This window comes from Dryobates pubescens, chromosome 14 (assembly GCF_014839835.1).
Source record: "Dryobates pubescens isolate bDryPub1 chromosome 14, bDryPub1.pri, whole genome shotgun sequence".
Classification (NCBI taxonomy): domain Eukaryota; kingdom Metazoa; phylum Chordata; class Aves; order Piciformes; family Picidae; genus Dryobates; species Dryobates pubescens.
In genome coordinates this window covers 4,035,021-4,062,663 of record NC_071625.1, presented here as the reverse complement: position 1 = coordinate 4,062,663, position 27,643 = coordinate 4,035,021, and the positions used below count along the sequence as shown (strand labels likewise).

General features: G+C 57.2%; 4 protein-coding genes across 4 annotated transcripts in view; 1 reads left to right on the top strand and 3 right to left on the bottom strand.

The window, feature by feature from the left end:
- Positions 1-1,383: 1,383 nt before the first annotated feature.
- RECQL4 (RecQ like helicase 4) lies at positions 1,384-13,033 on the bottom strand. The gene is made up of 24 exons (XM_054167529.1): positions 12,899-13,033; positions 12,107-12,140; positions 11,785-11,894; positions 10,853-10,996; positions 9,597-10,282; positions 8,592-8,691; positions 8,059-8,176; positions 7,837-7,968; positions 7,006-7,128; positions 6,841-6,933; positions 6,608-6,744; positions 6,426-6,509; positions 6,149-6,337; positions 5,157-5,339; positions 4,767-4,956; positions 3,822-4,090; positions 3,585-3,722; positions 3,084-3,216; positions 2,714-2,843; positions 2,432-2,604; positions 2,073-2,259; positions 1,825-1,967; positions 1,618-1,722; positions 1,384-1,529 (listed from the first exon to the last, which is right to left on the bottom strand). Exons 1-24 carry the CDS (start codon positions 12,989-12,991, stop codon positions 1,408-1,410), a joined length of 3,816 nt encoding a protein of 1,271 aa, XP_054023504.1. The 5' UTR covers positions 12,992-13,033; the 3' UTR covers positions 1,384-1,407.
- Positions 13,034-13,759: 726 nt separating this feature from the next.
- On the top strand, positions 13,760-16,217 carry LRRC14 (leucine rich repeat containing 14). Its single transcript, XM_054167329.1, has 3 exons — positions 13,760-14,157; positions 14,352-14,981; positions 15,595-16,217. Exons 1-3 carry the CDS (start codon positions 13,835-13,837, stop codon positions 16,166-16,168), a joined length of 1,527 nt encoding a protein of 508 aa, XP_054023304.1. The 5' UTR covers positions 13,760-13,834; the 3' UTR covers positions 16,169-16,217.
- Positions 16,218-16,950: 733 nt separating this feature from the next.
- On the bottom strand, positions 16,951-18,824 carry C14H8orf82 (chromosome 14 C8orf82 homolog). Its single transcript, XM_009901020.2, has 3 exons — positions 18,663-18,824; positions 18,452-18,500; positions 16,951-17,522 (listed from the first exon to the last, which is right to left on the bottom strand). The coding sequence occupies exons 1-3, from the start codon at positions 18,801-18,803 to the stop codon at positions 17,041-17,043; spliced, it is 672 nt and encodes a 223-aa protein (XP_009899322.2). The 5' UTR covers positions 18,804-18,824; the 3' UTR covers positions 16,951-17,040.
- Positions 18,825-21,639: 2,815 nt separating this feature from the next.
- ARHGAP39 (Rho GTPase activating protein 39) overlaps positions 21,640-27,643 on the bottom strand; it is a 96,227-nt gene continuing 90,223 nt past the window's right edge. Inside the window, exons 6-11 of the mRNA XM_054167201.1 lie at positions 27,504-27,596; positions 25,694-25,767; positions 24,521-24,720; positions 23,986-24,077; positions 23,730-23,899; positions 21,640-22,948 (exon numbers count right to left, since the gene is read on the bottom strand). Coding sequence (XP_054023176.1) covers positions 22,754-22,948; positions 23,730-23,899; positions 23,986-24,077; positions 24,521-24,720; positions 25,694-25,767; positions 27,504-27,596 — 824 coding nt within the window. The 3' untranslated portion in view covers positions 21,640-22,753. The remainder of the gene's footprint in view (positions 22,949-23,729; positions 23,900-23,985; positions 24,078-24,520; positions 24,721-25,693; positions 25,768-27,503; positions 27,597-27,643) is intronic.

Here is a 27,643-nt window from a genome sequence, read left to right as displayed (position 1 = left end):
CGAGGAGAATGTTCCAACCATGAGGTGAAGGATGGTCCCAACGACAGGGAGAAAGAAGGTGCCAAGCATGAGGAGGAGGAAGGTCCTACCACAGGGAGAAGGATGGTCCCAACCACAAGAAGGAAGGTCCCAAGTACAAGGAGGAGGAAGGTCCCAACCACAAGGGGAAGGAAGGTCCCACCACAAGGAGAAGGAAGGTTCTGCCACGAGGAGAAGGTCCCAACCACAAGGAGAAGGTCCCCAGGGGTTTGAAGAGGAGGAGGGATGGAGGAAGCTGCGTGGCACTGGTGTCCCTCAGCACCCAGAACTGGCTCCCAGCTCCACCAGTTTAAACATTAACTGGTTCTGGCAAGGTGTGTTGGGTGCTACCACGGTGTGACCTTCTCAAACCACCATCCTGACACCACGCTGGTGAAGGTCGCTGCGTCCCAGTGCCGGGGCGTGAAGTTCTCCACTTAGAAAGCAGCTTCCAGCCCTGCTGGGATGGGTTCTGGTTGGCCAAGCGTTGCTGGTGCTGAAAAACAGGCTGGTTTGGGTGGTGGGAACAGGGCTTCAGCCTCACTGGAGCTCAACAGTTGGGTGATGGGGGAAGAGCACCCAAGTTTGGCTCCCTGCCCATGGGCAAGGTGAAGGTCCCACCACCAGGAAAAGGTCCCACACCATGGGGAGAAGGTCCCCCACAAGGAGGTCCCGCCCAGCAGGCAGGGTGCCAAAAGCCATCGTGGCACCCAGCGTGGTCACAGCTGGCTAGGTGAAGTGACAACAGGGACCTCAAGACCTTCATGGTGATGGATCCACCAACCACCACGGTCCTTGAGATCCTCCATGAGCACAGGAAGCAAAAGGGAGGCAGAACTGGGGTGAATTTGGGGCTTTTTATTAATTCCTTGATCAAATCCAGACTGAAACCCCACCAAGGTCAAGAAGGTGGTTGAGGGCACCATAAATGAACCCAAAACTGGTCACACCACATTTCTCAGCTTTAAAATAGTCTCTGGTCCCACCAAAATGTGATCTTCAGCTGGTGGAAGGCCCATGGTGACATCCCTGGTGGCACTTAAGGATATGGTGGCCCCAGTATGTGCCACCTGCTGGCCAAGATCTCCATGGTGGCCAAGGGGATGAGGCAGTGGAAGTCAAAGGTGGCATATTAAAGATGTGGTGGCTCCAGGATGTGTCACCTGCTGGCCAAGATCTCCTCAGTGGCACCTCAAGGATGTGGTACCCCAGGATGAGTCACCTGCTGGCCAAGATCTCAGTGGCACCTCAAGGATGTGGTACCCCAGGATGAGTCACCTGCTGGCCAAGATCTCCTCAGTGGCACCTCAAGGATGTGGTACCCCAGGCTGTGTCACCTGCTGGCCAAGATCTCAGTGGCACCTCAAGGATGTGGTACCCCAGGATGAGTCACCTGCTGGCCAAGATCTCCTCCGTGGCCAAGCGGGCGAGGCGGTGGAAGTCAAAGGTGAGATGTTTCCTCCAGAAGCGTCGGTCTCGGCCAAAAACTTGGGCAGGGAAACAGGGGCTGCCTGTAGGGGGTGGACAGTTGCCAGTTAGGAGAAGTCTGGAAGGTGGTGGAGATGAAGCTCAACCTGACCTCCCCTAAAGGTTGCTCACCAATGCCATGAAAGATCCTGGCGATGGCTCTGCCGGAGAACTTCTCCTCGGGGCGGATGGCCAGGAAGTGGCGGATGTCTGCCCGGACTTGGGCCTCCTGCCCCTCTAGCTGCCAGGAGAGGACACTGCGAGGTCACCACCCTCTTCTTCCTCATCCCAAACTCATCCACAGCTCCCCAGTTAAAGATTTGCTCACCTGAGGGTCACCAAGATCTTTCACCTCTTCCTCCTCCTCCTCCTCACAGCCATCAGGTTCCTTCTCAAAGTAGTTGCTGAGCAGAGCCTTCAACCGAGAGCTTCTCTCCTCCTCCTCCTCCTCAGTGTGAGGCCCCCAGGTCTGGAAGGCCACACTGTGCCCTGGTGTCAACCTTTTGCCCTTCCCAGTATCAGACTGGGGGGCATGGGAGGGTGGGGCCACCACAGATGGGGCTGCAGAGGTTTTGGTCTTCCCTTACCTCCGGAAGGCTCGGAAGCAGGCACGGAGCTGGCCAAGAGCTGTCTTCTCCCTGGCCACCACCCGCTGGTGGAGGAACTCACAGACAGAGTCCAGCTCATCAGTGCTGAGGTCACCATAGGCACGGAAGTGGAAGGAGAGGTCATCAAACTCCACCAGGACCCCACTTTTCCCATTCTTGCTACCTCCTGAAGGCACCAAGAGCTGGTTGAGGTGGTGCTCAATGAGATGTGGCAACAGAAACACCCACCATGATCTGGTGCCACCATGATCTGGCACCCACCAAGACCCCATGACACCAAGATCCATTGCCCTCCAAGCCCGGGTGCCCACCAAGCCCCCGCTGCCCACCAGAGGTACCTCTCTGCAGCCGCTGGTCCCACTGGAGCTGCCGCAGGTCTCGTTTCACCAAGGCCACCTCCCAGCCCATGGAGTCACTCAAGGTGACCACATCAAACTCCAAGGAGCTTCCATGGCTCCACTCCCTCCCTTCCAGCCGCTCCCGAGCCAGGAACACGGCAACAGGTGGAGAGCTGAGGGACAGAAGATACCAAGAAATCCACCATCACCACAGCTTGGAGACACGTTCTGGATCCCACCTGCTGCAGATGGGGGTGGTGCCACAGGTGGCGGGGTTCCAACCTCTGCGCCACGTCCCGCAGCTGCCGCGAGCCGCCGTAGCACTGCAGCCGGCACCGGGAGTAGGTGGGATGCAGGAGCTCCAACCAGCGCCGTGGGTGAAGCTCCAGGTAGCACAGGAGGGTCTCAATTCCTGGAGGAGGGCCGGGAGATGTGGAGGGATCTTCAGTCCCATGGGAGTCTCCAAGGGTCTCCCTCCAAGAGCCATCACCCACCAAGCTCTATTGCCTACCAAGGCCCATCAGCCACCAACACCCAGTGCCCACCAAGACCCTGTGACACCAAAGACCCATCACCCACCAAGGACTCATCACCCACCATGATCTGGTACCCATCAAGCCACCATGATGTGAAGCTGGTTCCTCCTCCTCACCTTCCTCCCGTACGTCCAAGGACTCCACGGTTTGGTGGATGGGGACGGTGCGTTCGTGCATGTAGCAGATCCGTTGGTCAATGTTCTTCTCCTCTTCCTTCATGGTCAGCTTGGAGTCCTCCATCTCCTTGTCCTGCCAGGGGCATGGTGTGACATCATCAAGTGAGAGAATGGGCACACTCCTGCCTCCTTCAGCTCCAGTCCCTTCTTGTCCTCCAGAGAACTCCTCTTCCACCTCCAAGCCCTTCTCCTCCTCCACCTCCAAGCCCTTCTCCTCCTCCACCTCCAAGCCCTTCTCTTCCTCCACCTCCAAGCCCTCCTCCTCCTCCACCTCCAAGCCCTTCTCCTCCTCCACCTCCAAGCCCTTCTCCTCCTCCACCTCCAAGCCCTTTTCCTCCTCCACCTCCAAGCCCTTCTCCTCCTCCACCTCCAAGCCCTTCTCCTCCTTCACCTCCAGCCCTTTGCCCTTGGAAGAAGAAGTCTTCATCCCTTCTTCCTCACCTTCATGATCTCCTGCCTTTTCTGGTACAGCTCCAGGCACTTGCAAGGAGCAAAAACCTTCCCCACCAGCTTCTTGACGGTGAAGAAATCCAACGTGTCACCATAAATATGACGCCGCAGTTCGTGGAGATCCCCACCCTGGTGAGACAACAATGAGGAGACCTCCAAACCCTCGGAGAAACCTCCTCAAAATGCAGGAGACCTCCCTCCCAGGTACCCCCCTCCTGCTGGTGGTACCTCTGGATCCAGGAAGAGGTGGCAATGAGCAGGTTGTCCGTCCCGGCCGGCTCTTCCGATCTCCTGGACGTAGCTCTCGAAGTTCTGGGGCATGTTGTAGTGGACGACACCGCGGACGTCAGCTTTGTCCAAGCCCATGCCAAAAGCCACCGTGGCCACCACCACGCGGAGGTGGCCGCTCATGAAGTTCTTCTGGACGCGGCGACGCTCCGCAGCGGACAAGCCGGCGTGGTAAGAGTCGGCCAACCAGGTGGGATGCAGGCTCCTGGCTGGGAAGAGGTGGGAAGAGAGGGTGGGATGGGGCAGAAGTTGGGATTTTGGGGTGGTCTGGGGACACGTTGGGGCCTTCCAGGACATTTTGGGCTTCTTTTGGAGCATTTTGGGTTCCTTTTGGAACATTTCAGCTCATTTTGGGCTCCTTCCAGGCAATTTTGGGCTCCTTTTGGGCCATTTTAGACTCATTACAGGCCATTTTTTGATCCTTTCAGACCATTTCAGGCTACTTTTTGGACCATTTCATCTCCTTCTGGGCCATTTGGGGCTCCTTTTGGGACATTTTAGGCTACTTTCAGAACATTTTGGGCTCAATTTAGCTCCTTTTGGACCACTTTGAACTCATTTCAGGCTACTTTTGGGTCATGTTGGGCTAATTTTGGACCATTTTGGTGCCTTCTGGGCCATGTAGGGCTCATTTCAGGTCATTTTGTTCTCCTTTTGGTCTCCTTCCGGGCCATTTTGGGCTACTTTCAGAACACTTTGGGATCACTTCAGACCATCTGAGCTCCTTTTGGACCCTTTTAAGCTAATTTCAGGCTACTTACAGACTTTTGTGGGACTGTTTTATCTCCTTTGAGGCCATTTTGGGCTCATTTCAGGTAACTTTGGTTGCCTTCTGGGCTGTTTTAGCTCCTTTTGGAGTAATCTGGGCTCGTTTTGGGCACTCACCCTTCACTTTCTTCCTCCCAGCACCACCCTGGGCTGGCTCCCTGGCTCCAGTGGGTTCCCTGAGCGCCGTTCCCTGGAGGCAGGTCCTGATGAGTGCTGCAATCCGAACTGTCTCTTCCCGCCGTGTGCAGTAGACGATGATGGAGTTGAGGTCCCCAAAACGCTCCCCTTGCAGCAGGGAGATGAGGGCCTGTGGGCAGAGAAAGGGCTGAAGGTTGCCCCCAAAGGGCTGGGATCTTCTGTCCTACAAGATCCACTCTGAGTTCAGTAGTGCAGCAACAAATCCCCAGTGCTCTCCAGAACTTCTGGCTCCAGCCCCCTCCCCTCATCTTCCAGCCCTTCTCCAACCCTAAACGCCGTGGCCCGTCCATCTCCATCCTTGCACCTCACCTGGTCCCTGTCCCTGTCCATGGAGACAGAGAGGCGGAGGTTGTGGGGCACGGCAGCGGAGCGCAGCGGGATGCCCTCCTGGGGCGGGATGCCCAGGTGCTGGGCCACGTCCCGCGCCGTGCCCAGCGTGGCAGTGGCAGTCAGCCCCAGGAAGCAGCGCACGCCCAGGCGGCCCCGCAGCACCTGCCGGGAGGAGGGGGAAAAGGGTGACCCTCTGGGCCAGGCTGGGCTCCTTCTGGGCCATCTGAGCTCTTTGGGGGCATTTTGGGCTCCTTTTGGCCCCTTTCAGGCTCCTTTTAGCTGCCTTCTGGGGCATTTCAGGGTCATTTTGGCTCCTTTTGGGTAACCTGGGCAGAAGTTAAGCACCTTTGGGGAAAATTTAGGGTCCTTTCAGGCCACTTTGACCTCTTTTTTATTCACCTTTGTGGCCATTTTCTGCTGCTTTTAGACCATTTTGGGCTCCTTTTGGTCCATTTTGAACTCCTTTTGGGCCAAGTTAGGCTCCCTTTAGGCCATTTTATCCCCATTTGAGCTCATTTTGGGCTCCTATTTGGGCTATTTTATTCCCTTTTAGGGCATTTAGGCCTCCTTTGGGGCCATTTTATCTGTTTAGGGGCTATTTTTGGCTCATTTTGGGACATTTTATCTCTTTTTGGGTTATTTTGGGCTACTCTTGGGCCATTTTGGACTCTTTTCAGGCCACTCCATTCCCTTTTGTGCCATTTTAGGTTCCTTTGAGGCTATTTTATCCCTCTTGGGGCCATTCTGGGCTCATTTTAGGCTCCTTTTGAGCCATTTAATCCCTTTTTGGGCCATTCTGGACTCCTTTTAGGCACCTTTTGGGCTCCTTTTCAGGCTATTTCATTCCCTTTTGTGCTCCTGTTGAGTCATTTTATCCATTTTGGGCTTGTTTGGGCCATTTTGGGCTGCTTTTAGGTGCCTTTTGGGGCATTTGGGGTTCCTCTGGACGGGGATTGCACCACCTCTCACACCTTGCAGAGCCTCAGGTAACTGGGCCGGAAGTTGTGGGACCACTGGGACAAGCAGTGAGCTTCATCGATGCAGGCGAAGGCTACGGGGGGCAAGCGGTCAGCAGAGGGGAGGTAGCTTGATCCTGATCCTGATCCACCAACCAGGGCTTCAGGAGAGAGCAGCAGCACCTGCACCTCACCCTGCCTCACCTGTGGGAGCCAGGAACACCGGGATCAGGGGTATGGCAGCACCAGGACCATCTCCCTGGTTCTCCCCTGGAGATTCCAGAGCTCTCACCTTCTCCATCACCGCTTCCCGTTGGGATTTGGCCATGTTGGAGTGGACACAGGCAGCTTTCAGGCATGGTGGCAACCCTGAGACCTGGAAGAGAAGCCACAGCAGTCTCTGGTGACCACCTCCCCATATGGGGTGTAGCCAGAAGTGGCTGGACTGGGAAAACTGGGATAATCAAGTGGTACCTGGTCATCCATGAGGGACACCAGTGGGGAGACAACCAAGGTGATGCATTTGGAGCGCTTGTGGTAGAGGTAAGCAGGGAGCTGGTAGCACAAGGACTTCCCCATCCCCGTTGATAACACCACCAGTGTGGACAGACCTGATAGAACAAGGGTTGGAAACATCACCTGGGGACAATCCAGCTGCCTCTCAGGGATCCTGAACTCCATGGAGATGGGGGGGACACCAAACCCACCTGAGAGGATCCTCATGATGGCTACCTCCTGGCCTGGACGGAAGGAGCTGTAGCCCAGGGCATTCAGAGCCTTGATCACCTCAGCTGGGGTCTCTGTGAGGACAAAGATATGATGTAGGGGTGGGACAAGAGGGGATGTGAGGGGACAAAGCCCCTTGGCCTCACCTTGGATGGTCCCTGGCTCATAGAGGGGCCCCACAGGTGCAGGGGGAGCAGGTGGCTCATACGTTGGTCTCCTCACATCCAGGTAAGTTTGTATCTCCAAACTCATCCCGCTGCTTCCACTCTCTGCCAGGGATGAAGGTGGAAAAGTTGGGATCCACAGGCAGCAATTCCCACCCTGTTCCAGAACGGCCCAAAAAGAGTCCAAAATGGCCAAAAAAACACCTAAAAGGAGCCCAGAATGACCAAAAAAGGGATAAAATGGCCCAAAAGGATCCCAAAATGGCCCAGAAAGGGATCAAATGGCCTAAAAGGAGCCAAAGTGACCTCAAAGGCACCCAAAAGGAGCCTAAATTAGCCAAGGAAAGATAAAAGGGCCCCAGAAAGACCCCAAATGGCCCAAAAGCACCCCAAAAGGAGCCCAAAATGGCCCAAAAGGTGAACGAAGTGTCCCAAAACATCCGAAAAGGAGTCTAAAACGGCCAGAAGTCAGCTTAGAATGGTCCAAAAAAGGATCAAGTGGGCTGAAAGTCATCTAAAAAGAGCTGAATTGGCCCAGAAGGAGTTAAGTTGGTCTGAAAGGAGTTCAAAATAGCCTGAAAAGCAATCAAAAAGAGCCCAGAATGGCCAAAAAAAGGGATAAAATGGCCCAAAAGGCATAAAAACCACAAATGGAGTCCAGAGTGGCCTGAAAGGGGATAAAATGGTCCAACAGGACCTAAAAAAGACCCCCAAAGGGGCAAAATGGTCCAAAAGGAACCCAAAGCAGACTTCCTGGGAGCACAACCTTCCCACAGGGATAGGGAAAGGTTCCCAGAGCAGGTCAGGCCTCACCAGAGAGCTCTGGGCAGACGCTGTTGGTCCGACGAGCCACCTCCTCCAGCGTGGGAAGTGGAGGCTCTTCTTCCTCCTCTTCCTTTTCACCACTGTGGTTGCTCTCCACCGGCAGCACATGGGGAGTCATCCCTGCCAGGGCGGAATCACAGCCCTCCTCAAATCCACCAGCCCAGCAGGGCTCCCCACAGGATGCTCTCCCTGCTCCCAGCTATTCCTCACCTCGCCCTGGGCAGGCTGAGGCCCAGTGGCCGGCACCGCCGCAGCGGAAGCAGAGGTCGGAGCTGCGGCCCAGGGCTGCAGAGCTGCTCCACTTCCTCTGCCACTTCTGCTTCTGGGCCTGCGAGGGAAGAGGCAGGGAAATGAGGGAAAAATTGAGAGGAAATTGATGGGAAATCGAGAGAAAATCCAAGGGGAAAAGGCAAGCGAAAGGGCAAGGGAAAAAGGTGGTGTGTGGGGGGGGAAACAAGGAAAAAAATCAAAGAAAAAATCCAGGGGAAAAAGGCAAAGGGAAAACCAAGGGGGGGAAAGCTAAGGCAGTCACAGGGAAGCCAAGGAGGGAAGCGGAGGGGCGAAATCAGTGGGAAGTTTAAAGAAAGCCAAGAGAAATCACAGGAAAAAGAGAAAATAAAGGGAAGTGAGGTTTACATAGAGGACAATGAAGGTGAAACCAAGGTGAAACCAAGGGAAGGAAAGGAGAACAAAGTCCCATAAGTGGGAAGCAAAAGGCCCTCTGGGCGGGGCCGGGCCCTCACCTGCCTGCGCAGCCGCTGCCCGCGCAGGGCGAAGCCGCGGACGTGGGATCTGCTCTTCAGGTTGAGCCGCACGAAGTTGCCGCGGCTCAGCCGAGGGGCTCTGGGGAGAGAGGAGCTGAGCGTGGCCTGGGTGGGAAATGACCTCTGGGGTCCTTGAGTCCAACCATCAACCCAGCCCCACCACGGCCACTGAACCATGGCCCTCGGCACCACACCTCCGTGGCTCTGACACCCCTCCAGGGATGGGGACTCCACTGCTGCCCAGGGCAGCCTGGGCTAAGCCTGGACAACCCTTCCCTGACCAGATCCCTCTGTAGAGCCTGGGCTAAGCCTGGACAACCCCTCCATGACCAGATCCCTCTGTAGAGCCTGGGCTAAGCCTGGACAACCCTTCCCTGAGCAGATCCCTCTGTAGAGCCTGGGCTAAGCCTGGACAACCCTTCCCTGACCAGATCCCTCTGTAGAGCCTGGGCTAAGCCTGGACAACCCTTCCCTGACCAGATCCCTCTGTAGAGCCTGGGCTAAGCCTGGACAACCCCTCCATGACCAGATCCCTCTGTAGAGCCTGGGCTAAGCCTGGACAACCCCTCCATGACCAGATCCCTCTGTAGAGCCTGGGCTAAGCCTGGACAACCCTTCCCTGACCAGATCCCTCTGTAGAGCCTGGGCTAAGCCTGGACAACCCTTCCCTGAGCAGATCCCTCTGTAGACCCTTCTCGCCCCGCAGCAGCTCAACACTCCCATCCAATTTAATGTCATCTCCCAACCAAAGGTGCTCAAACCTCATCCAGCATCCACAGAATGGCTTTGAGGGGCAGAATCTCCATGTTTCACCCCCAAAATGCCACCAAAGACAACAAGGAGCCTCAGGGCTCAACAAGGAGCCTCACAAATGACGACAAATAAGAAAATTGGGCTGAAAACCATCCCAGATGTATTCCTTCCCACCCCAAATAACACCAAAGCAGGATCCAGGGAGAAAGCAGCTGGCTCTTTAGCACCTACCTGGCAACACTGGCTCCACAGGTGACTCTGGGCTTCTTCTTCTTCTTCTCCCCCTCCTCCTCTATCTCCCCCAGGATGTTCTCTGAGGGGTATGGCACCTTCTTGCTCTCCATTTGGCTTGCTACACGCTCCTCCACCACCTCCTCCTCCTCCTCGCTTTGCTTCAGCTCCTTGGCAGCAGCAAACGCTGCCTCGGTTGAGCTTTGGCAGCATCTCCGGAGCTTTGCCGGTGCCACCACGCCGTCTCCACCATCTCCCCGTGGCCTTTTCCCCGTGGAGTCTCCCATCATCACTCCCCCACCACCTTCATCCTGCTTCCAGGGGGCCTGTTTGGTTTCTCCCTGCGCCAACGTGTCCCCCAGCGCTGTGCCTTTGTCACCAAGTGTCCCCTGGCACCTCTGCAGCCAGGCAGGATCCAGTGAGCCCAGTCTCTGTGCCACTGTCTGCTTCAGGTGCTGGAATTTACTGGGAGGGGGTGTCTGGGGGGGTGTTAAACCTGCTGTGAGTATGATGGGGGCCAGCCCCGACACTGAGGGAGGAAGGACAAGGTCTCCTGGCTCATCTTCCTCGCTCTGTGAAGGCACCAGGGGTGGGGCCTTGTCACTTGTCCCCAAATCTGGCTGAAGTTTGGAGACAGTTGGGGTCCTCCTGGGAACTGGGGTCCTCCTTGGGGTCAGAGGTGTCTCCTGGTGGGCATGGAGGAAAGAGAGATGTGGGTCAGATTGTCCTCCAAAGCTCCTCACCCCACATCCAAAAGCAGATGGGACCTGCACTGGGGTTTGGGAGTGCTCCACAGCCCTGGTTAAGAGTGAGGGGGGACTCTGGTAGGACAGGGATGAGGTGCTGGGGGGCTCTGGAGAGGAATGATTGGGGGGGGGTCTGACAGAAGAGGGATGAGATTTGGGGGGGGAGATCTGGCAATGGGGGGAAACTTCAAGGGGCTTGGGCAGGAGGGGAACAATGTGGGGGCTCCAGCAAGAAGCTGAGATTTTGAGTGGCTCTGGTGAGGAGGGGGGTTGCAATTTTTGGGGTCTCTGGCAGGAGAATAATAATTTTGAGGGGCTTGGGCAGGAGGGGGATGAGATTCTGAGTAGCTCTGGAGAGGTGGGATTGCACTTTTGGGGGTCTCTGGCAAGAGGAGAACAATTCTGGGGTGCTTGGGCAGTAGGGGAATGATTTTGAGGGTCTCTGGCAGGAGAGGGGACAAAAAGGGTGAGGGGAAGCTTGAGGGGAAGCTCGTCCCACCCATCCCTGACCTTGCCAGCAGCTGCCAGGTTGGATTTCAGCCTCATGCCATAGAACTGGGCAGAGGCTTTGGGCACGGCGCGGGCGTGGCGGCTGGGCCTGGGGGCTCTGGGCTGGCGGTTCAGGTGTGCACCCCAAAACCCAGAGTCTGGCACCTGGAACGAGACCTCAGACCCTGAAATTCAACCCCAGCATCTGGGAAATGCCAACTTTTCACTCCCCAAGCAGCTGAAATGTAAACCTTTGCATCCCCAAACCTGACAAATTTGACCCCCTGCATCCCCAAACCCTTTTCAACCCACCCCCCAAATCTGTTCCATCCAAACCTTTGCATCCCAAAAATCTGTTGAATTTGAGCCTCTTCATCCCCAAACCTGCCCACCTGGAACATTTTCATCCCCAAACCTGTTAAAGCTAAACTTTTACATCTCCAAACCTGCTAAATCTGAACCTGTGTGGCCCCAAACCTGATAAATCCAAACGTTCAAACCCCCAACTTTAGGCCATCCAAACTTTTTCATCCCCCCCCCCCCAAAAAATATTAAATCCAAGATTTAAAATCCCCAAACCTATTAAGCCCAAACTTTAAAATCCTCAAACTCCCTAAATCCAAACATTTTCCTCCCCAACCCTGCTAAATCCAAACTGTTAGATAGGAACTTTTAAATCCTAAAACCTGCTAAATCCAAAATTTTCCATCCCAAATCTTTCTGAATCCAAAACTTCTCCAACCCCAAACCTGTTAAATCCAAACCTTGCCATCCCAGAGCCTACTAAATCCAAACTTCTCCAACCCCCAGCCAGCACAATCCCAACTTTTCTACCCCCAAACCTGCTAAATCCCAACTTTTCCCCTCCAGGCCTCCAGTGCAGGGTGGATCTCAGGGGGTTTGATGCTACTGGAGACAAATCCCAAAGCCCAAAAAGGGGATTCCTCTGGCACCTTCTCCATGGCTGGAGTCTCCTGATGTTCCTGGGGGCTGGGAGAGCTGATCCTGCTTGGATCCATCTCCTCTTTCTGCTGTTTCAGTGTCTTGTACTCCTTGTAGAGTCCTGGGGTGATTTTGGGGACATTCTGGTCCTTACTGGGGAACCACAGCAGCTCCCACCCAGACGTATCCCCAGAGAACCTCCCCGTGATGTCAAACCCCCCTCTGTGGTGAGGGTTTGGGTTGGGACAAGGGGTGGCCCCCACCCAAAAGCACCCACAGCTTCACCTAGGACCCCAAAAGATTTTTCTGGGCGGGGGCAGGGGTGACACTCACGTCTGATGTCCTCTGGAGCCTCCTCAACGTCAGCCTGCAAGGAGAAGAATCCTTGACCCAAGGGTGCCAAGTCCAGCACCAAACCATGGCCCTCAGCACCACATCTCCATGGCTTTAAGAACCCTCCAGGACAAACCTTTCCATGAAGGAACTGTCCTTCAATCCAACCTAAACCTTTCCTGGAGCAACTCCAGGCCATTTCCTTGTCCCATCAGTTAAAACCACCTGCCTGGCTCCAACCTCCTTTCAGGGAGTTGTAGAAAGCCAGAAGGTCTCTCCTCAGCCTCCTTTGCTCCAGATCAAACCCCTCCAGTTCCCTCAGCGTCTCCTCAGGTGTTCTCCAGACCCTTCTCCTCGTACTCCAGACCCTTCTCCAGGTTCCCCATGCCCTCCACCAGCTTCACTGCCCTCCTCTGGGCCTGCTCCGTCCCCTCGGTGTCCTTTCGGGAGCGAGGAACACAAACCCGATCCCAGTACTCTTGGAGTGTGGCCTCACCAGTGCCCCAGCACAGGGGGATGATGATCGCCTTGGTGCTGCTGCTCATGCTGGAAGTGACTTATGGAAGAGCCTTAGGGAATTGCCTTATGGAAAAGCCCTACGGAAAACCCTGCAGAGCTGCGGTCAGAGCTGCCTGGGACCCTCTCTGCGCTTTAACGTCGCGGCAGAGGCAGGGACCATACTGGGATCCCAGTGAAGGGGCAGAACCACCCCTGAGGCTTCCCCCAGTCCACCCGGCGGCAGCCCAGAGCCCACCACCAGCACGGGAAGGGCTCAGCCCCTTCCCTCCCCACCTGGCTGGGCTTCCTCTGCCGCTCCCGGAAGAAATCCGCTTCCCACCGCTTCAGCAGGGCCTTTACTTCCTGCTGCCGCTCCATGGCAGCCATAACGAGCCCGGGGCCGGCTCTCTGGGGTCTCAGGGACCGGGAGCCCCCCGGACACGGAGGCTCAAGGGGCCGGGCCTCAGGGCGGCGAGAGAGCGAACTTCCCGCTCCCGCCGCACTTCAGCCAATGGAAAGAGGGGAAATTCTGACGGATAACGTCCGGAGCCAATGAGAGGGTGAGAAGCGCCAGCATCAGGGAGGGACGGAGTCAAGCCCGCCTCCATTGGGGATGGCGCTCTCTGATTGGTACAGAGAGGGGATGAGGAGCTATCGCGTAGTCCCGGAAGTGCGGCGGGGAGGGGACTAACCTAGGAGCGGCCGGGAGTGAGTGAGGTCGGGATCTCCATCTTGGGGGGAGGGGGGGGAATCTCCATCTTGGGGGGAGGGGGGGATCGTCGCGATTGTCACGGGGGGAAGTGGGTTAGAGGGGCTGTGGGGCGTACCTGCGATGGTAAGAACCGGGTTAGGGGAGTACGGGGAGAACTGGGTTTGGAGGGTCCCTGAAATGAGGGGAGCTGCGTTGGGGGGGGGGTGGGGGGAGGGGGGAGAGGTGTGTCCCTGTAAGGGGGTAGCTGGGCTAGGGGGGCCCAGTGATGGGGGGGAACTGGATTATAGAGGTGTTGGGTGTCCCCATAATGGGAGGGACAGGTTTGGTTAGGGATCCTGCCCCTTTGTTGGGGGTCTCTACCCTCCTGCCATGGGTCCCTTTGGTGTGTGGATGTCTTGGCTGAGGGGTTACCACGAGACGGGTTTTTTACCGTAAGGCCACCCCACAACCCGAGCAAGGCTTCCCTCCCAACCTCACCAGCAACTTGTGTCCTCCCCACCTCATTGCCAGGTGCCAGCATGGACTCCTTGGTGTTCCTCTGCGCGCGCCGCTTGGTGAGCTACGAGTCCGATTTCCGCCGTACCCTCAGCACCCTCCCCAACGAGCTCTACCCTGTCCTCTTCAGCGCTGCCTTCTTGGACAGCCGGACCTTGGTGGTGCGGGATTTGGTGGCCGTTTGGCCCTTCCCAGTCCTCAGCTTCCAGCGGTTATTGGCTAACCTTGACCATCACCTTCAGCACCACCCCAAAGGGGTACCAAGGAAGCTTTGTGTCCAAGCTACCATCTTGGCCGTTGTGGCACATCTCCACCAGACATTGGAGGAGCCTGATCGTGGTGCAAGGTGGGTGCCAAACTCTTGCCAGGATGGGCAGGAGACATTTTCTTCCTCCTGAGGGATATGGGGGTGCGCTGGTGGTGGGAAGACGGTGGGTTGGTGAGGCCGGGGGGAAAGCAAACCCAATACCCTCACCCTGCCTTGGGCCTGGGGGAGGCTGATGGTTGCCCCCGTCTCACCGGTTTCTTGTTCAGCGAGAGGCGGTGCTGCCTGCGGGTGCTGGACATGATGGATCTGCCGGATGACGAAGCCCGTGGTGGCCCAGAAGGGATGAGCCTGTGGTCTAGCACTGTGGCTTTAGCCAAAGCTTGTCTGGAGGTCTCCAAACACCAAAACGAGCACCTGAAACACGGCTCCAAACGTTGGAAAGGTCCCTCGGGAGCTTTGGAGGCTCCACAGCCCTTCGGCGTGGAGATCCGCACAGACCTCTTCGTCAACAGCACGTCCTTCGCTGTGCTGCGAGATGCTCTCCAGGCCAACGCCACCTGCCTGCTGCGCCTCAGGTGCAGGGACTTCCACGCCGAGGAGCTGTCTGTGGGCAGCACCGTGACCCTGCTGGATTGCCTGGACGCCTGTGGCGTGCGGCGCATCGATCTCCGCTTCAACAACCTGGGGCTCTCCGGCCTCTGCGTGGTCTTGCCACACCTCACCAGGTTCCCCAACCTCCTCAGCCTTCGCCTGCCCTACAGCAACGTTGATGTGCGGAGGTTCGTGTCGGGGACGGATGCCAGCCTCCGGCGGCTCGCTGGCCAGCTGGGGAGTTTGTTGAGGCTCAAGGAGCTCAACTTTGGGTCTTCCAGGCTTTCAGGGAACCTCCAGTACCTTCTCAGGTAAGGTTTTGGTGGAGTTGGTCCTTTTTTCATAGAGTCATCTTGGTTGGGAAAGGCCTCTAAGAGTCCAGCCTTCAACCCAACACCACCATGGCCCCAAGTTCCACAGCCACGTTTCTTGAACACCTCCAGGGATGGTGACTCCACCATCTCCCTGGATAACCTGTTCCAATGCCTGACCACTCTTTCACGCCATGATGAGGGAATCATTCTCATGATGAGGTTTAATCCATTAGTAGGTCCATGCTAGTGTGGTGCCATCTTTGGTGTGAGCTCACAGCTCCTTCTCGATTAAGGTTTGGTCCTCAACTTGCTGTTTCCATGCTGTGGTGGGATGGGACCCAGGTGGATTTGCCTTTGGCAATCTGGGGATCATCTCCATCGTGAGGTTTATCTATCAGTGGGTCCATCCCAGCACGGTGCCAGCTTTGGTGTGAGCTTATGGCACCTTCTCGGGCTTTTGGAGGAGCTGGTCCTCACCTTGCTCTTTCTGAGCCGTGGTGGGGAGCGACACGGGTGGCAATCTGGGCATCACCCCCACGATGAGGTTTAATCCATTGGTGGGTCTGTGCCACCTTTGGCGTGAGCTCACGGCACCTTCTCACCCTGGCAGTGACCTGCAGACTCCCCTGGAAAGCCTGGAGCTGGCTTTTTGTTCCCTGCTTCCCGAGGACCTCAACTACCTTCGGCAGAGCCTCCACGCTCCGGCGCTGCGGAAGCTGGACCTGAGCGGCCACGATTTCACCGAAGCTCTGCTCCAACCTCTGCGGCAGCTCCTGGAGACCATCTCAGCCTCGCTTCTCCACTTGGACCTGATGGAATGCCGGCTGACAGACTCCCAGCTGGACGAGCTGCTGCCGGCGATTTGCCGTTGTTCCCAGCTGCGGTGCTTGGGGCTTTTTGGCAACCTCTTCTCCACGCCAGCGCTCAAAGTCCTGCTGGAGAAGACCACGGTGCTCCCCTACCTTCGCCTCGTCATCTACCCCTACCCCATGGACTGCTACATCACCAACCACCTGCGGCCCCCCTCGGGCTCTGGCTGGTTCTTCGAGGACGCGGTGGACAGGGCGCGTTTCACCGCGGCCAAGGCCGAGTTCTGCAAGCTGCTGGTGAAGCTTGGTAGAGCTGATGCTGTCTGGACCACCAGCCTGCCTCGGCACGGGGCCCTGGACTACTTTGACTTGTAGCTTGGTGACGGCGGCGTCCCCGTGTGTCTTGCCTTCCCTATCTTTGCTGTCTCCCTCCTCCTCCTGGTGCTCTTTTGCACTATCTCACTGTTGCTGGCGCGGATTCCCCTGGCAGTGCCTCGCTGCAGGTTGAGGCCACGGTGTGCCAAGCAGTGACCCTGGCTCAGCAGCACAAGGACTCTGGTTAATAAAGTTCCCACCAGGCAGGAGGTGATGTGGTGACCACGGTGATGCGAAGGGGCAGACCCCATGGGAATGCCATGCTGCTGCCTTGGCACCCCCAAACCCCTCCTGTACCCCACATCCGGGGGAGTTCTTGGTGTCGAGGAAATGACAAAGCTCGGCCAAGGGGGAATTCAGTGAGTCTTTAATGGGGGTTATGGTCACTGTGGTGGCACCCATGGTGCCATGGCAGCACTCACAGCACTGTGGTGGCACCCACTATGGCAGCATCCACCCACCATCATGGCACCCACCACAGCAGCACCCACCCCATCATCATAACACCCACCAGGGCAGTGCCCACCTCATCAGGGCACTATCCACCCCACCACGGTAGCACTCAACCATCATCTCACCTACCAGAGCAGTACCTGGCCCACCTTGGTGGTATCCACTGTGCCAGCACCATACCGCCATTGTGGCAACCATGATGGCAGTACCCTTCCCACCATCATGGCACCCACCTCACCACTGTGACACCCATCATGCCAGCAACCTCCCCACCACTGTGGCACCTACCATGGCAGAACCCACCTCATCATGGTGGCACCTTCCATGGTGGCACCCACCATCCCTTCCATCGTGACCCAGTGCCAATCTCCACCACCCCTCACCACAAAGCTGCCGGTGACGTTTGGGATGCCCCCACCTCATCCCTGCCGCGGTGCCAGGGGCACAGCCGGTGTCTCCTCATCTCCATCGGCACCCAACAGTGGCAGCAGCTCCCCGGTGAGCCGGTACCGCTGCCCCTCCCAGTTGAAATGCGTTGGGGGCTGCTCAGGGCCCCGCTCATACTGGAAACAGGAGCTCCACTCCACCGCCAGCGCTGACCGCACCAGGCCCACGCCGCCCGCTCTGGCCGGTGCCGGGTGGTAGAGCCGCCCGTTCCCCGGTGCCATCGCCAGGCTCTGCGGCTGGAAGGGCACCGCCAGGCTCTGGCCGCCGCCGCAGTAGGAGAGGAGCTGGCTGGCGCTGGGGCCGGGCAGGAGCTGGGTGAAGACCAGGGGCCGGTCCTCGCAGCGCAGGAAGTTGCGCTCGCGGCCGCAGCGCGACAGGAAGGGGAAGTGGCTCTCGTAGCGCCCGCTGCGGTTGGGCTCCAGCCGCTTGAAGAAAAAGCTGAGGAAGGCCACATCTGCAGGGGAGAGATGGGTGGAGGCACCTCACCAACCTGCCCCACCAACTGCCCCACCCAGGGGCAATTCAACCCCAGTGGGGAAGGGGGGCTTGGTGAGGGGGGGACATCATTCAGGGCATTGTTTGGTGATGGGACCCCACTTTAGGGGGTTATCTGGTGCTGGGATGCCATGTTGGGGTGGTCTTACAGTGGTGGGATGCCATGCTGGGAGATTACTTGGTGATGGGACATAGTTTGGGGGGTTGGGTGGTGGTGGGGGCCCATTTTAGGGAGTCATTTGGTGATGCAACAGTCCCCAGTTAAGGAACAATTAAAACCAGACCAAATTAAGGATGAGATCCTAATTAATGCTGGATCTCAGCTGAGGATCAGACCCACATTAAGAATCAAATCCAATTAAGAATCAAATCCCAATTAAGGTTTGGATCCTGAGATCTCAGTTCAGGATCAGATCCTGATTAAAGACTGGATCTCAGTTAAAGATCAGACCCCAGTTAAGGATCAAACCCCAATTAAGGATTGGGTCCTGAGATCTCAATTATATTCTCACTAAAGGTAAGATGCCAATTAAGAATAAGACTAATTAAGCATCATAAAGGATCCTCACAATCAACCTGCAGTTAAGGATCAGCTCCCAGTCAAGTATCACAATAGGATTAAGGCTGGGACCCCAATTAAAGATGAGACCCCAATGAAGGCTTTAATCCTGATAAGGATCAGACCCTAATTAAGGCTTAGACCTTGACTGAGGATGAGACTCTAATTAAGGCTTACATCCCGATTAAAGATGAGACCCTCATTAGGGATCCTATCTCCGCTAGTGCTCACTCCTCGCTTAACAGCAGCAGCCCCATTAAGGCTCAGGAGGAACAAACCCGTGGCAGGGAAATCAGCGATTTGGGGTCATTCTGGGGGAGCTGTTCTACCTTTGAAGCAAGTGATGAAATTCTTCACTTTGGTGTCATCCAGGAAAAGCTGCAAGAAATGAGCAAAGACCCCTCAAAACCCCATTACGGCCAGAAGCCGGTTCTTCCCTTCCGAGGACCCCCCCGGCTCCGGCACCGGGAGGCCGCGGGGCGGAAGGCCGGGCGGAAGGCCGGGCCCAGGCCCGCCCCGGGGCTGTTCGGGTTGCGGTACCTGCCCCTGATGATCGATGTAGTAAAAATACTCCCGGATCCGTGGCTCCGGGCTCTGTCCTTGTTGGTAAGCCAGCCCGGGCCCCGCCGTCCCGTAGGCCCTAGGAAGGAGGCGAAAGTAACGCGCCGCTGCTATTGCCATGGTGGTAGCGGGCCTGGGGACCGGAAGTCACGCCGGAAGTGGTGCCCTGACGGACCGCTCCGGCTGGAACCTGTTGCCCGCCGAAACCCAGAGCCCCCTGTAGACACCCAGGGACTATAGACACTCAGAGCCCCCTATAGACACATCCCCTGCAGGGATCCAGTGCCCCTATAGACAACCACAATCCCTTGTGGCATGCGGGGGTCTATGGGTGCGTGTGGTTGCCCATATATCCCCCTATAGGGGATGTGATGGCCAGACTGGGGGCGCTACAGACCCCCACAGGGGATGCACTGGCCAGGCTGGGGGTTCTACAGACCCCCACAGGGGATGCAATGGCCAGGCTGGGGGTTCTACAGACCCCCACAGGGGATGCAATGGCCAGGCTGGGGGTTCTACAGACCCCCACAGGGGATGTATGGCCAGGCTGGGGGTTCTACAGACCCCCGTAGGGGATGCACTGGCCAGGCTGGGGGTTCTACAGACCCCCGTAGGAGATGCAATGGCCAGGCTGGGGGTTCTACAGACCCCCACAGGGGATGCACTGGCCAGGCTGGGGGTTCTACAGACCCCCGTAGGAGATGCAATGGCCAGGCTGGGGGTTCTACAGACCCCCACAGGGGATGCACTGGCCAGGCTGGGGGTTCTACAGACCCCCACAGGGGATGCACTGGCCAGGCTGGGGGTTCTACAGACCCCCACAGGGGATGCACTGGCCAGGCTGGGGGTTCTACAGACCCCCACAGGGGATGTATGGCCAGGCTGGGGGTTCTACAGACCCCCGTAGGGGATGTATGGCCTGGCGGGCTTCCATAGTGGGGTGTGACCCATATATGCCCCTACAGAGCCCCCACCTTCCCAGCCCTCATTCTGCTGCAGAGTGAACGCGCTGCTCTCCACGGCTCGTCTCCATACGTTGCTTTATTCACACGCCGGGATTGGTGGGTTTGGGAGGGGTTAGGGAGGGGTGGGCGGGTCTTCTATACAGCCCCCAATCAGAAGGGTCCCCCCTCCCCGTAAGCCACGCCCCCAGCCCCCCGGGGTGGGATCTTGGGGGGCCGAGGGATGTTTTTTGTCCCTTATAGAATTTTTTCTGCCTTTTAAAACAATAAATAAACCCAAAATGGGGCAAAAAGGGACTAAAACGGGGGCTGGGGGGAATCAATGAGTGTTTCTTAACTGGAAATTGGGGGGGGGGGGGAGTAGGAACCCCCCTGGCACCGTGTTTTTTGTGTCCCCCCCATCCCCTGGCAGTGAGCAGAGCTGGGAGGTAGCGTTGGGTGACCCCTCCGAACTCTGGGGACCACCCCCCTTTCTGGGGGTACCCCCATTTGTGGACATCCTCCACCTTGGGTGACCCCCCCAGCCCTGGGGTGCTCCTACCTGGGGGACCCTCACCTTGGGGACTCCTCTCCCCTCACACCTTGGGGACCCCTACTTTGGGTGCTGCAACCTTAGGGACTCCCCCTTCTGGAGACAGCCCCCTGGGGATGAACCTGCACCCCACCCCCACAACTCTAGGGACCCCCTCCCCCTCAGACCCAGGGTTCTTGGGACCACCCTGGAGACTGCACCCCACCATCTTGGGTACCCTGGGGTGCTTCTGCTCTGGTACCCCCCAATCCTGAGGACCACCCATTCTGGTGACTCCCCCATCTTTGGGGACCCCCCCATCTTGGAGACTCCCAATTTGGGGTGGCCCCCAATCCCTCTCCCCCTCCCAGGGACTTTTCCCTCTGGGGACCGCCCTGGAGACACTCCCCCCCTTCATCTTGGGTGCCCCCCCCCCCCAAGTGCTTATGCTCTGGTGACCCCCAACCCTGAGGACCCCCTATTCCAGGGACCTCCCCATCCTGGAGATCCCCACTTTGGGGACATTCCCCCCTGCCAAATTGCTTAATTAGGGGGGGTCCTAATTAATAACTCCTATAGATCTCGATCCTCTGATGGGTGCCTATGCAGCAGGTGCCACCCACCTGCCCAATGGGTGCCCACCATGGTCCCACTTGGCCCTGAAGGCACTTGGGGGGCATCTGTGGGGTGGGGGACACCTCCTAGATGGGGTATGGGGGGGTTCCAGTGGTGGGAATGGGAGAGAATGGGAGGAGGTCAGGTGGGTGGTGCAGGAGGAGCAGGAGATGACGATGGGTGCCAAGGTAGGTCCAGGAGGACCCAATGATGGGTGCCAAGATGTGTCTAAGAAGACCAGGAGATGATGGGTGGGCCAGGAGCAGGAGGAGATGAGTACCAAGATGGGCTGAGCAGCTCCTGGAGGAGATGATGGGTACCAAGATGGGTCTAAGAGGCCCAGGATATGACAAGTTAACCAGGAGCAGAAAGAGATGTGTGCCAAGGTGGATTTGAACAGGACCTGGAGGAGATGATGGGCCCCAGGATGGGTTTAAGAAGATCAGGAGATGATGGGCAGACCAAGAGCAGGAGGAGATGGGTGCCAGTGTGGGTTGGACAGGACCAGGAGGAGATGATGGGACATGACCCAAGATGGGTCCAGTAGGGTCAAGCACAGATGAGGGGCTCCAAGATTGGTTGGGCAGGACCTGGAGGAAATGAGTGCCACGACAGATTGGACAGGACCTGGAGAAGATGATGGGGACTGAGATGTGTCCAGGAGGACAAGGAGTTGATGAATGCCAAGATGAGTTGGCCAGGAGAATGAGATGAAGGGCACCAAGATGGGCCCAGAAGAGTCAAGCAGAGATGAGGGGCTCCAAGATGTTGGGCAGGACCAGGAGATGATGAGTGCCAAGGTGGGTTCAGGATCTGGAGATGGGTGCTGAGTTGGGTGCCAACATTGGTCCAGGAGAACAAGATGATGGGCTGGCTAGGAGCAGGAGGGTGGGCACCAAGATGGGTCCAGGAGGAGCAGGAAATGATGACCCAAGATGGGTTGACCAGGAGCAGGAGATGACAGGCACCAAGATGGGCCCAGCAAGGTCAAACAGAGATAATGGGCACCAAGATAGGTCCAGGAGGAGCAAGAGGAGATGATGGGAGCCAAGATGGGTCTGGCAGGAGCAAATGAAGATGACGGCCATCGAGATGAGTCCAGCAGGGCCATGCAGAGATGATGGGTGTCAGGATGGGTCTTTAAAGGCCAGGAGCAGATGATGTGTCCTGTGATGAGTCCAGCAAGGCCAAGCAGACCTGATGGGTTCTGAGACAGGTCTGGTGGTGCCAACACACGGTGAGATGGGTCCCTGCCCAGCTCCTCCAGCACCCCATGGTGGACAACCAACCCTGGATTGGGACAACCACAACTCCCTAAGGTGCCCCCCAGCACCCACCCCTTGGAGCACCCAGCTCCACCATCAGATGCCCCCAGCTGGGGCTGGGTCTCTCCTGGCACTGGGACTCTCTGGTGCATGATGTCCCATGTTCTCCAAGCACTCGACACCAACTCAGCTCAGCACTGATGTCTTCTCCTGGCCCTGGATGTCCTCCCTGCCCCACGGCTGCCCCACAGCTCTGCTCTCAGCCAGAGACCCAACCCCAATGGAGATAGTGGAGCTCCTGTTGACGGGGACGTGGTCCCATTGGATGGGTCTCCTCCTCCATCTTCTTCCAACCTCCCTGGTCCTCCACATTGTCACCCGCCGCCACCCACAGCCACACGGGACACCCAGGCCGGAGACATCAGCCATCCCCGAGGGGGATGCTGCTATCCCTGGAGACCTCCCCAGCGGCCAGTCCCTCCGAAGAGGCGGGCAGTGAGATGGCCAGAAGGTCACCATGGGGCTTCAGGAACCGTCCCATGTCCTGCCGTAGGACAAGTTGGATGGGGATGGAGATGGGCACGAGCCACCTGGCACCCTCCTGCGGGGTCCTTGCGGAACCTGGAGGAGCACAGGTTCTGCGCTCCTCAACCCAGCTGGGGTCGGAGGGGAGAGGACTCCTGGGCGGGGCAGGGCGGGGCCGGTGGGCGGCGGCTGCTATAGGACGCCCTCCATGAAGCTGGTGTCGAGGTGCTGGATGAGGACGCGGATGAAGGACATCTCCTTGCGCGTGTTCTCGAAGATGATCCGCGGGTCGTCCGACTGGCAGCGCAGGCAGTTGGGGGCCATCACCATGGCCAGGTTATTGACGTCCATCTTGGTGACGGCCACGTTGGCTGGCTGCACAAACACCTGGGCATGGGAGGAGCAAGGGGAGGGCTGAGGAGGTGGGTGGAGAAACCGAGCAGACCTCCCGATTCGCGGATGGGATCACAGCACCACAGTTACCAAGGCTGGAAGAGGCCTCACAGATCATCGAGTCCAACCTGTCACCGCTGACCTCGTGACTAGACCATGGCACCAAGTGCCACGTCCAATCCCCTCTTGAACCCCTCCAGGGATGGGGACTCCACCACCTCCCTGGGCAGCACATTCCAATGATGAATGACTCTCTTGGTGAAGAACTTTCTCCTCACCTCCAGCCTAAACTTCCCCTGGTGCAGCTTAAGACTGTGTCCTCCTGTTCTGGTGCTGGTTGCTAGACAGAAGAGACCAACCCCTTCCTGGCTGCAACCACCTTTCAGGTAGTTGTAAAGAGCAATGAGGTCACCCCTGAGCCTCCTCTTCTCCAGGCTAAACAACCCCAGCTCCCTCAGCCTCTCCTCTCAGGGCTGTGCTCAAGGCCTCTCCCCAGCCTCGTTGCACTTCTCTGGACACGTTCAAGTGTCTCAATGTCCTTCCTAAACTGAGGGGTCCAGAACTGGACACAGGACTCAAGGTGTGGCCTAACCAGTGCAGAGTCCAGGGGCACAATGACCTCCCTGCTCCTGCTGGCCACACTATTCCTGATGCAGGCCAGGATGCCCTTGGCCTTCTTGGAGATAGGGGGCACCTTGAGGAACCTAAAACTACCTCAAGAGAAGCACCTGGAGTGGGAGGTGGCCCCAGGGAGCCGGGGAGGTGCTGGTGGTACCTGTAGGAAGCGGATGAGGTAGCACAGCACCATCTTGTTGATCCTGGGCAGAGAGTGGACAACCGCGATGGCCGCCTCGGGGTTCTCGTAGTGGGTGATGCACTGCTCGTAGAACTCGTGAGGGATCAGAGGTTCCTCCAGCTCCCGGTACCACAGCTTCAGCAGAGAGGCTGGAGTGGAGAAGATGAGGAGATGTGAGACCTGCTGGATGAGGCACCTGATCTTGCACCCCCATACGAGATCTCCAAGGTCCTACCAGGAACGTGGGGGTCCTCCAAGCCGGTGGGGATCTTCCATTGGTCCACCTGAAGCTTGAGAGCGTTGACCTCGTCGATGTCACCAGGGACTCTGCAGAAGGGAGGAGATCTTGGTCCCCAACTGAGAGATGGGGACCCACCTGCAGGGTTTTGAGGTTCTCCTTGGTGCAAGTGGGGCTCAAGGAAAGCCAAGAGGGGACATCAGGTGGGGATGGAGCCATGTTGGGACATGGTTGTTGCCCCATAGGGACATCTGGAAGCGTTGTAGGGCTAGGGGCTGTGTGGAGACCCCAAGGAAAAGATTACTCTGGTGGGCACCAGAAAATGGGCATGACCTTGCTGTGGGCAAGTTCTCACGGCCTTGGAGCAAGGAGAAGTTGATTGGCTTCTCTCTGGCCCACAGGAGGAGAAAGACACTCCTGGAGACATAGGGAAGTGGCCAACTGCCCCATAACAAAGTGACTCCTTATGGTTTCCTCCATGCAGGTTGTCACCATCTTGGGGGGATCTCCTTGCAGCTGGAGATGGCTTTACCTGAAGATGCCCTCGGTCTGGTCCCCGTTGAGGGCCAGGACCTCCTCGGAGAGGCGGGTCTGCACCCAGGGCAGCTGCCGGTCAGGGTACCGCTCCTTCTGCATGGAGATGATGTCCTGCAGCGAGCTACCGAACATGGAAGGGTTGAAGACGGCGTTCTTGGCGTGACGGATCTCCTCGATGTTGGGTTTCTTCAAGCCCTGGGAGAGAGGAGAGGTCACCTCAGCCATCAGGAGATGTGGTTGGTGTCCTCACAGCCACGTGAAAGTCTTGCTCAATTCCCAGCACCCCCATGGCCAAGCTGCAGAGCTCAAACCCGTGGTGTGACGATAGATGGAGCTATGGGTGAACTCCAACCAACTTGGCCAAGGTCTCCAGTGAGGGTCTGGTGGGAAGGTGCCTCCACCCACCATCTTGATTCCAGACCTGGAGACTCTTTCCATTGTGCTTGGTGGGACCTCCATGCTCTGCTATGGGACCATGGCCACACTGGAGCATCTACACCAATAAACTGTGTAGGGAGGAGGAAAACCCATGGCTCTGGGATGCTTCTGGACATCAGAAGCAGTGTGGTTGAAGTGGTGGCACCAGCACCTCTGGGTTCCTTCTCTGGTGGAGCAGGTGGTTTGGCCACAGGAGGGCACTCCCCACCACGCAGGATACATGGTTGGCTATGGCAGGATGGATAAGGGATGGATGGAGCAGATCTGTGTGGTGGGATGGAGAAGAGTTGGACACAGTGGACATGTACATGGTGGAATGGAGAATAGATGGATGGAGCAGATGTGTGTGGTGGGATGGAAAAGAAGAGATGGCCACAGTGAATGTGTGGTGACGTGGAGAAGAGATGGCCACAGTGGACAGGTGTGGTGGGATGGAGAAGACATGGATGAAGTGGATGGTTGCACGGAGAGGAGACAGACACAATGGATATATATGGTGGGATAGAGAAGGTCCTTAGAAGGTCCCCAGAGGTCCTGCAGTGATGACCAAACCACCTTGGAGATGCCCAGAACACCCTCACCACAGACCTAGCCCAAGCTGCTGCACTTTCTACTGCTCTCCAGCTTCACCCCTCCTCCTCCAGACCCCATCCCTAAAGCCCAGCAGCCCCTGTGGTGGTCCTGGCTGGTGGGGTGGCCATCCTCTCCAAGCCCAAGGGTTGGACCATACCTTCTTGGCTCCTGTCAGAGCTGCCTTCTGCAGCTTGTTGTAGCAGTACTTGGCGTAAGTGCTGATGGCCACCCCTGGAAGAGAAAGAAGGAAGAGGTCATGAAGTTATCACAGGGTTAGTCTTGCAGAGGTCATGAGTGGTCTTGGTGGTGGTCTGTCCCCTGCCATGAAGGTGAAGCTCCTTGGGAAGGGTTTTGAGAAGGACAAGGTGTCCCCCTGCCCCTGGGACCCTTCTAGGGATTATCCCTCACAACTCAACTTGCTCCTCAAGAGTCTCAGGAGCCTGGAGAAGCCATGTCCTCCTATCCACCAAATGTAGAGCCCTGGAGTCACCTTTGTTCCATCCTCTTTGGTGGCCTTGTGCAGGGATGTCCCAGCTTTTGGGGCCATGTTTCCATCTTCACCTCCCCTCCACCTTCCAGCTTCTCCTCCTGATGCCACCACTTCCACCTTCACCCCTCTCCTCACCATCTGCCCCCTCCCCCTGATTGTTCTTCAACTAGGAGATGCCACTTTGAACCCTTGGAGCATCCTCATGCTGCCAGCAGTCTCATCCCAAGGCAGATGCTCCAACATCCTGCGGCCAAGAGCCCCAAGGACCTGGTGGTACCTTCTGGACCACCCCAGAAGATGGGGGATGTCCAGGTCTGGGTGACCTCAAATCTGGTGCCCACTCATAGACTGGTTTGGGATGGAAGGGACCTCTGAAGGTCATCTAGTCCAACCCACCTGCAGTGAGCAGGGACATCTTCAACTAGATCAGATCTTAGGATGCAGCCCAGGAGATGGTTGTTTTCTTGGGCGGTGAGCTCACCTTGCTGGCTCATGTCCCATTTGTCACCTCCTGGTGTCTCCAGGTCCTTCTCTCTTCCAACCTTCATCTCCCAGCCCATATGATGATGGGGGTTGCCCTGACCCAGGTGCTGGACCTTGCCCTTGGCCTGGTTGAATCTCATGAATTTCACTTGGGCCCCACTTCTCTACCTTGTCCAGGTCCCTCAGGGTGGGTCAATCCCACCACTCAGCTTGGTGTCACCTCCAAACATGCTGATAGGACACTTGCTCCCAGCCTCTGTGTTGTTGATGAAGATACTGACCAATGACCATGACTGGCAGACACTGCTGAAGCCATTTCTTGAGGTCCTCCACCTCTCCAGCTCCAGCTCCTAGCCCTACCATCACCAGGAGGTTCCTCATCGTGTGGTGGAAACCTCATGGTTCCAGCTGGGACATGGAGCCTTTGCCCCTGAGGCATGCCAGGAAAGGGGCTGATCCTGGGTGTCCACACCCCAGTGGTGGTGGCTGGGTGCTGAGGACCATGAGTGTCCACCTTGGGGTCACTGAGGAGAACCTGGGGCAGCTTCTGAGGGCCTTCAAGTGGCGAGACACCAACCTACCAGTACAGGGGGATTCTAGAGTGTTCTGGGGTTAGTTTGGGTGATCTGGGGCTGGTTTGGGGTTGGTTTGAGGCATTTTGGGGTTGTTTTGAAGTGTTCTGGGATTATTGGGGAGTATTTTGGGGTTAGTTTTAGTTATTCCGGAGCATTTTGTGATGTTTTAGGATACCTTGGAGTTTGGGACGTTTTGGGGTGGTTGTGGATGAAGCTGGGTGATTTGGGGGTGTCTGGGGTTAGCTGGAGTTATTTCAGGGTTTTTGGGGGGTGTTAGGGTTAGTTTGGATGTCTTTGGGGTTGTTTTGAGCAATTCTGGGTTAATTTTGTGGTGTTTTGGGGTCCGTTTGGAGTGTTTGGGGTGACGTGGGGGGTTGTTTTGGGGCGTTTGGGTGTCGGGGTGGGGGTGGTGGCCCTACCCTGGTGCTGCGGGCTGGGGGCTCGCGGTTTCTTTCTCAATTTTGGCTTCTTCTGGTGGGTCCTGGCAAGGAGCTCTTGAATGTGCCGGAAAACTGGGGCGGGAGCGACGGGAAGAGCGGGAACGGAACGGGAACAGAAC

Excerpts from the sequence above, each read along its gene's own strand:
- LRRC14 (XM_054167329.1), top strand. The coding sequence starts at position 13,835 with ATGGACTCCTTGGTGTTCCTCTGCGCGCGCCGCTTGGTGAGCTACGAG. Across the intron at positions 14,158-14,351 it reads GAGCCTGATCGTGGTGCAAG|GCGGTGCTGCCTGCGGGTGC; the intron begins GTGGGTGCCAAA and ends GTTCAGCGAGAG. Across the intron at positions 14,982-15,594 it reads AACCTCCAGTACCTTCTCAG|TGACCTGCAGACTCCCCTGG; the intron begins GTAAGGTTTTGG and ends TCACCCTGGCAG.
- RECQL4 (XM_054167529.1), bottom strand. The coding sequence starts at position 12,991 with ATGGCTGCCATGGAGCGGCAGCAGGAAGTAAAGGCCCTGCTGAAGCGG. Across the intron at positions 8,692-9,596 it reads TGTGGAGCCAGTGTTGCCAG|AGCCCCTCGGCTGAGCCGCG; the intron begins GTAGGTGCTAAA and ends CTCTCTCCCCAG. Across the intron at positions 7,129-7,836 it reads CGTCTGCCCAGAGCTCTCTG|AGAGTGGAAGCAGCGGGATG; the intron begins GTGAGGCCTGAC and ends CATCCCTGGCAG.
- C14H8orf82 (XM_009901020.2), bottom strand. The coding sequence starts at position 18,803 with ATGGCAATAGCAGCGGCGCGTTACTTTCGCCTCCTTCCTAGGGCCTAC. Across the intron at positions 18,501-18,662 it reads ACATCGATCATCAGGGGCAG|CTTTTCCTGGATGACACCAA; the intron begins GTACCGCAACCC and ends CATTTCTTGCAG. Across the intron at positions 17,523-18,451 it reads TTTCATCACTTGCTTCAAAG|ATGTGGCCTTCCTCAGCTTT; the intron begins GTAGAACAGCTC and ends TCTCCCCTGCAG.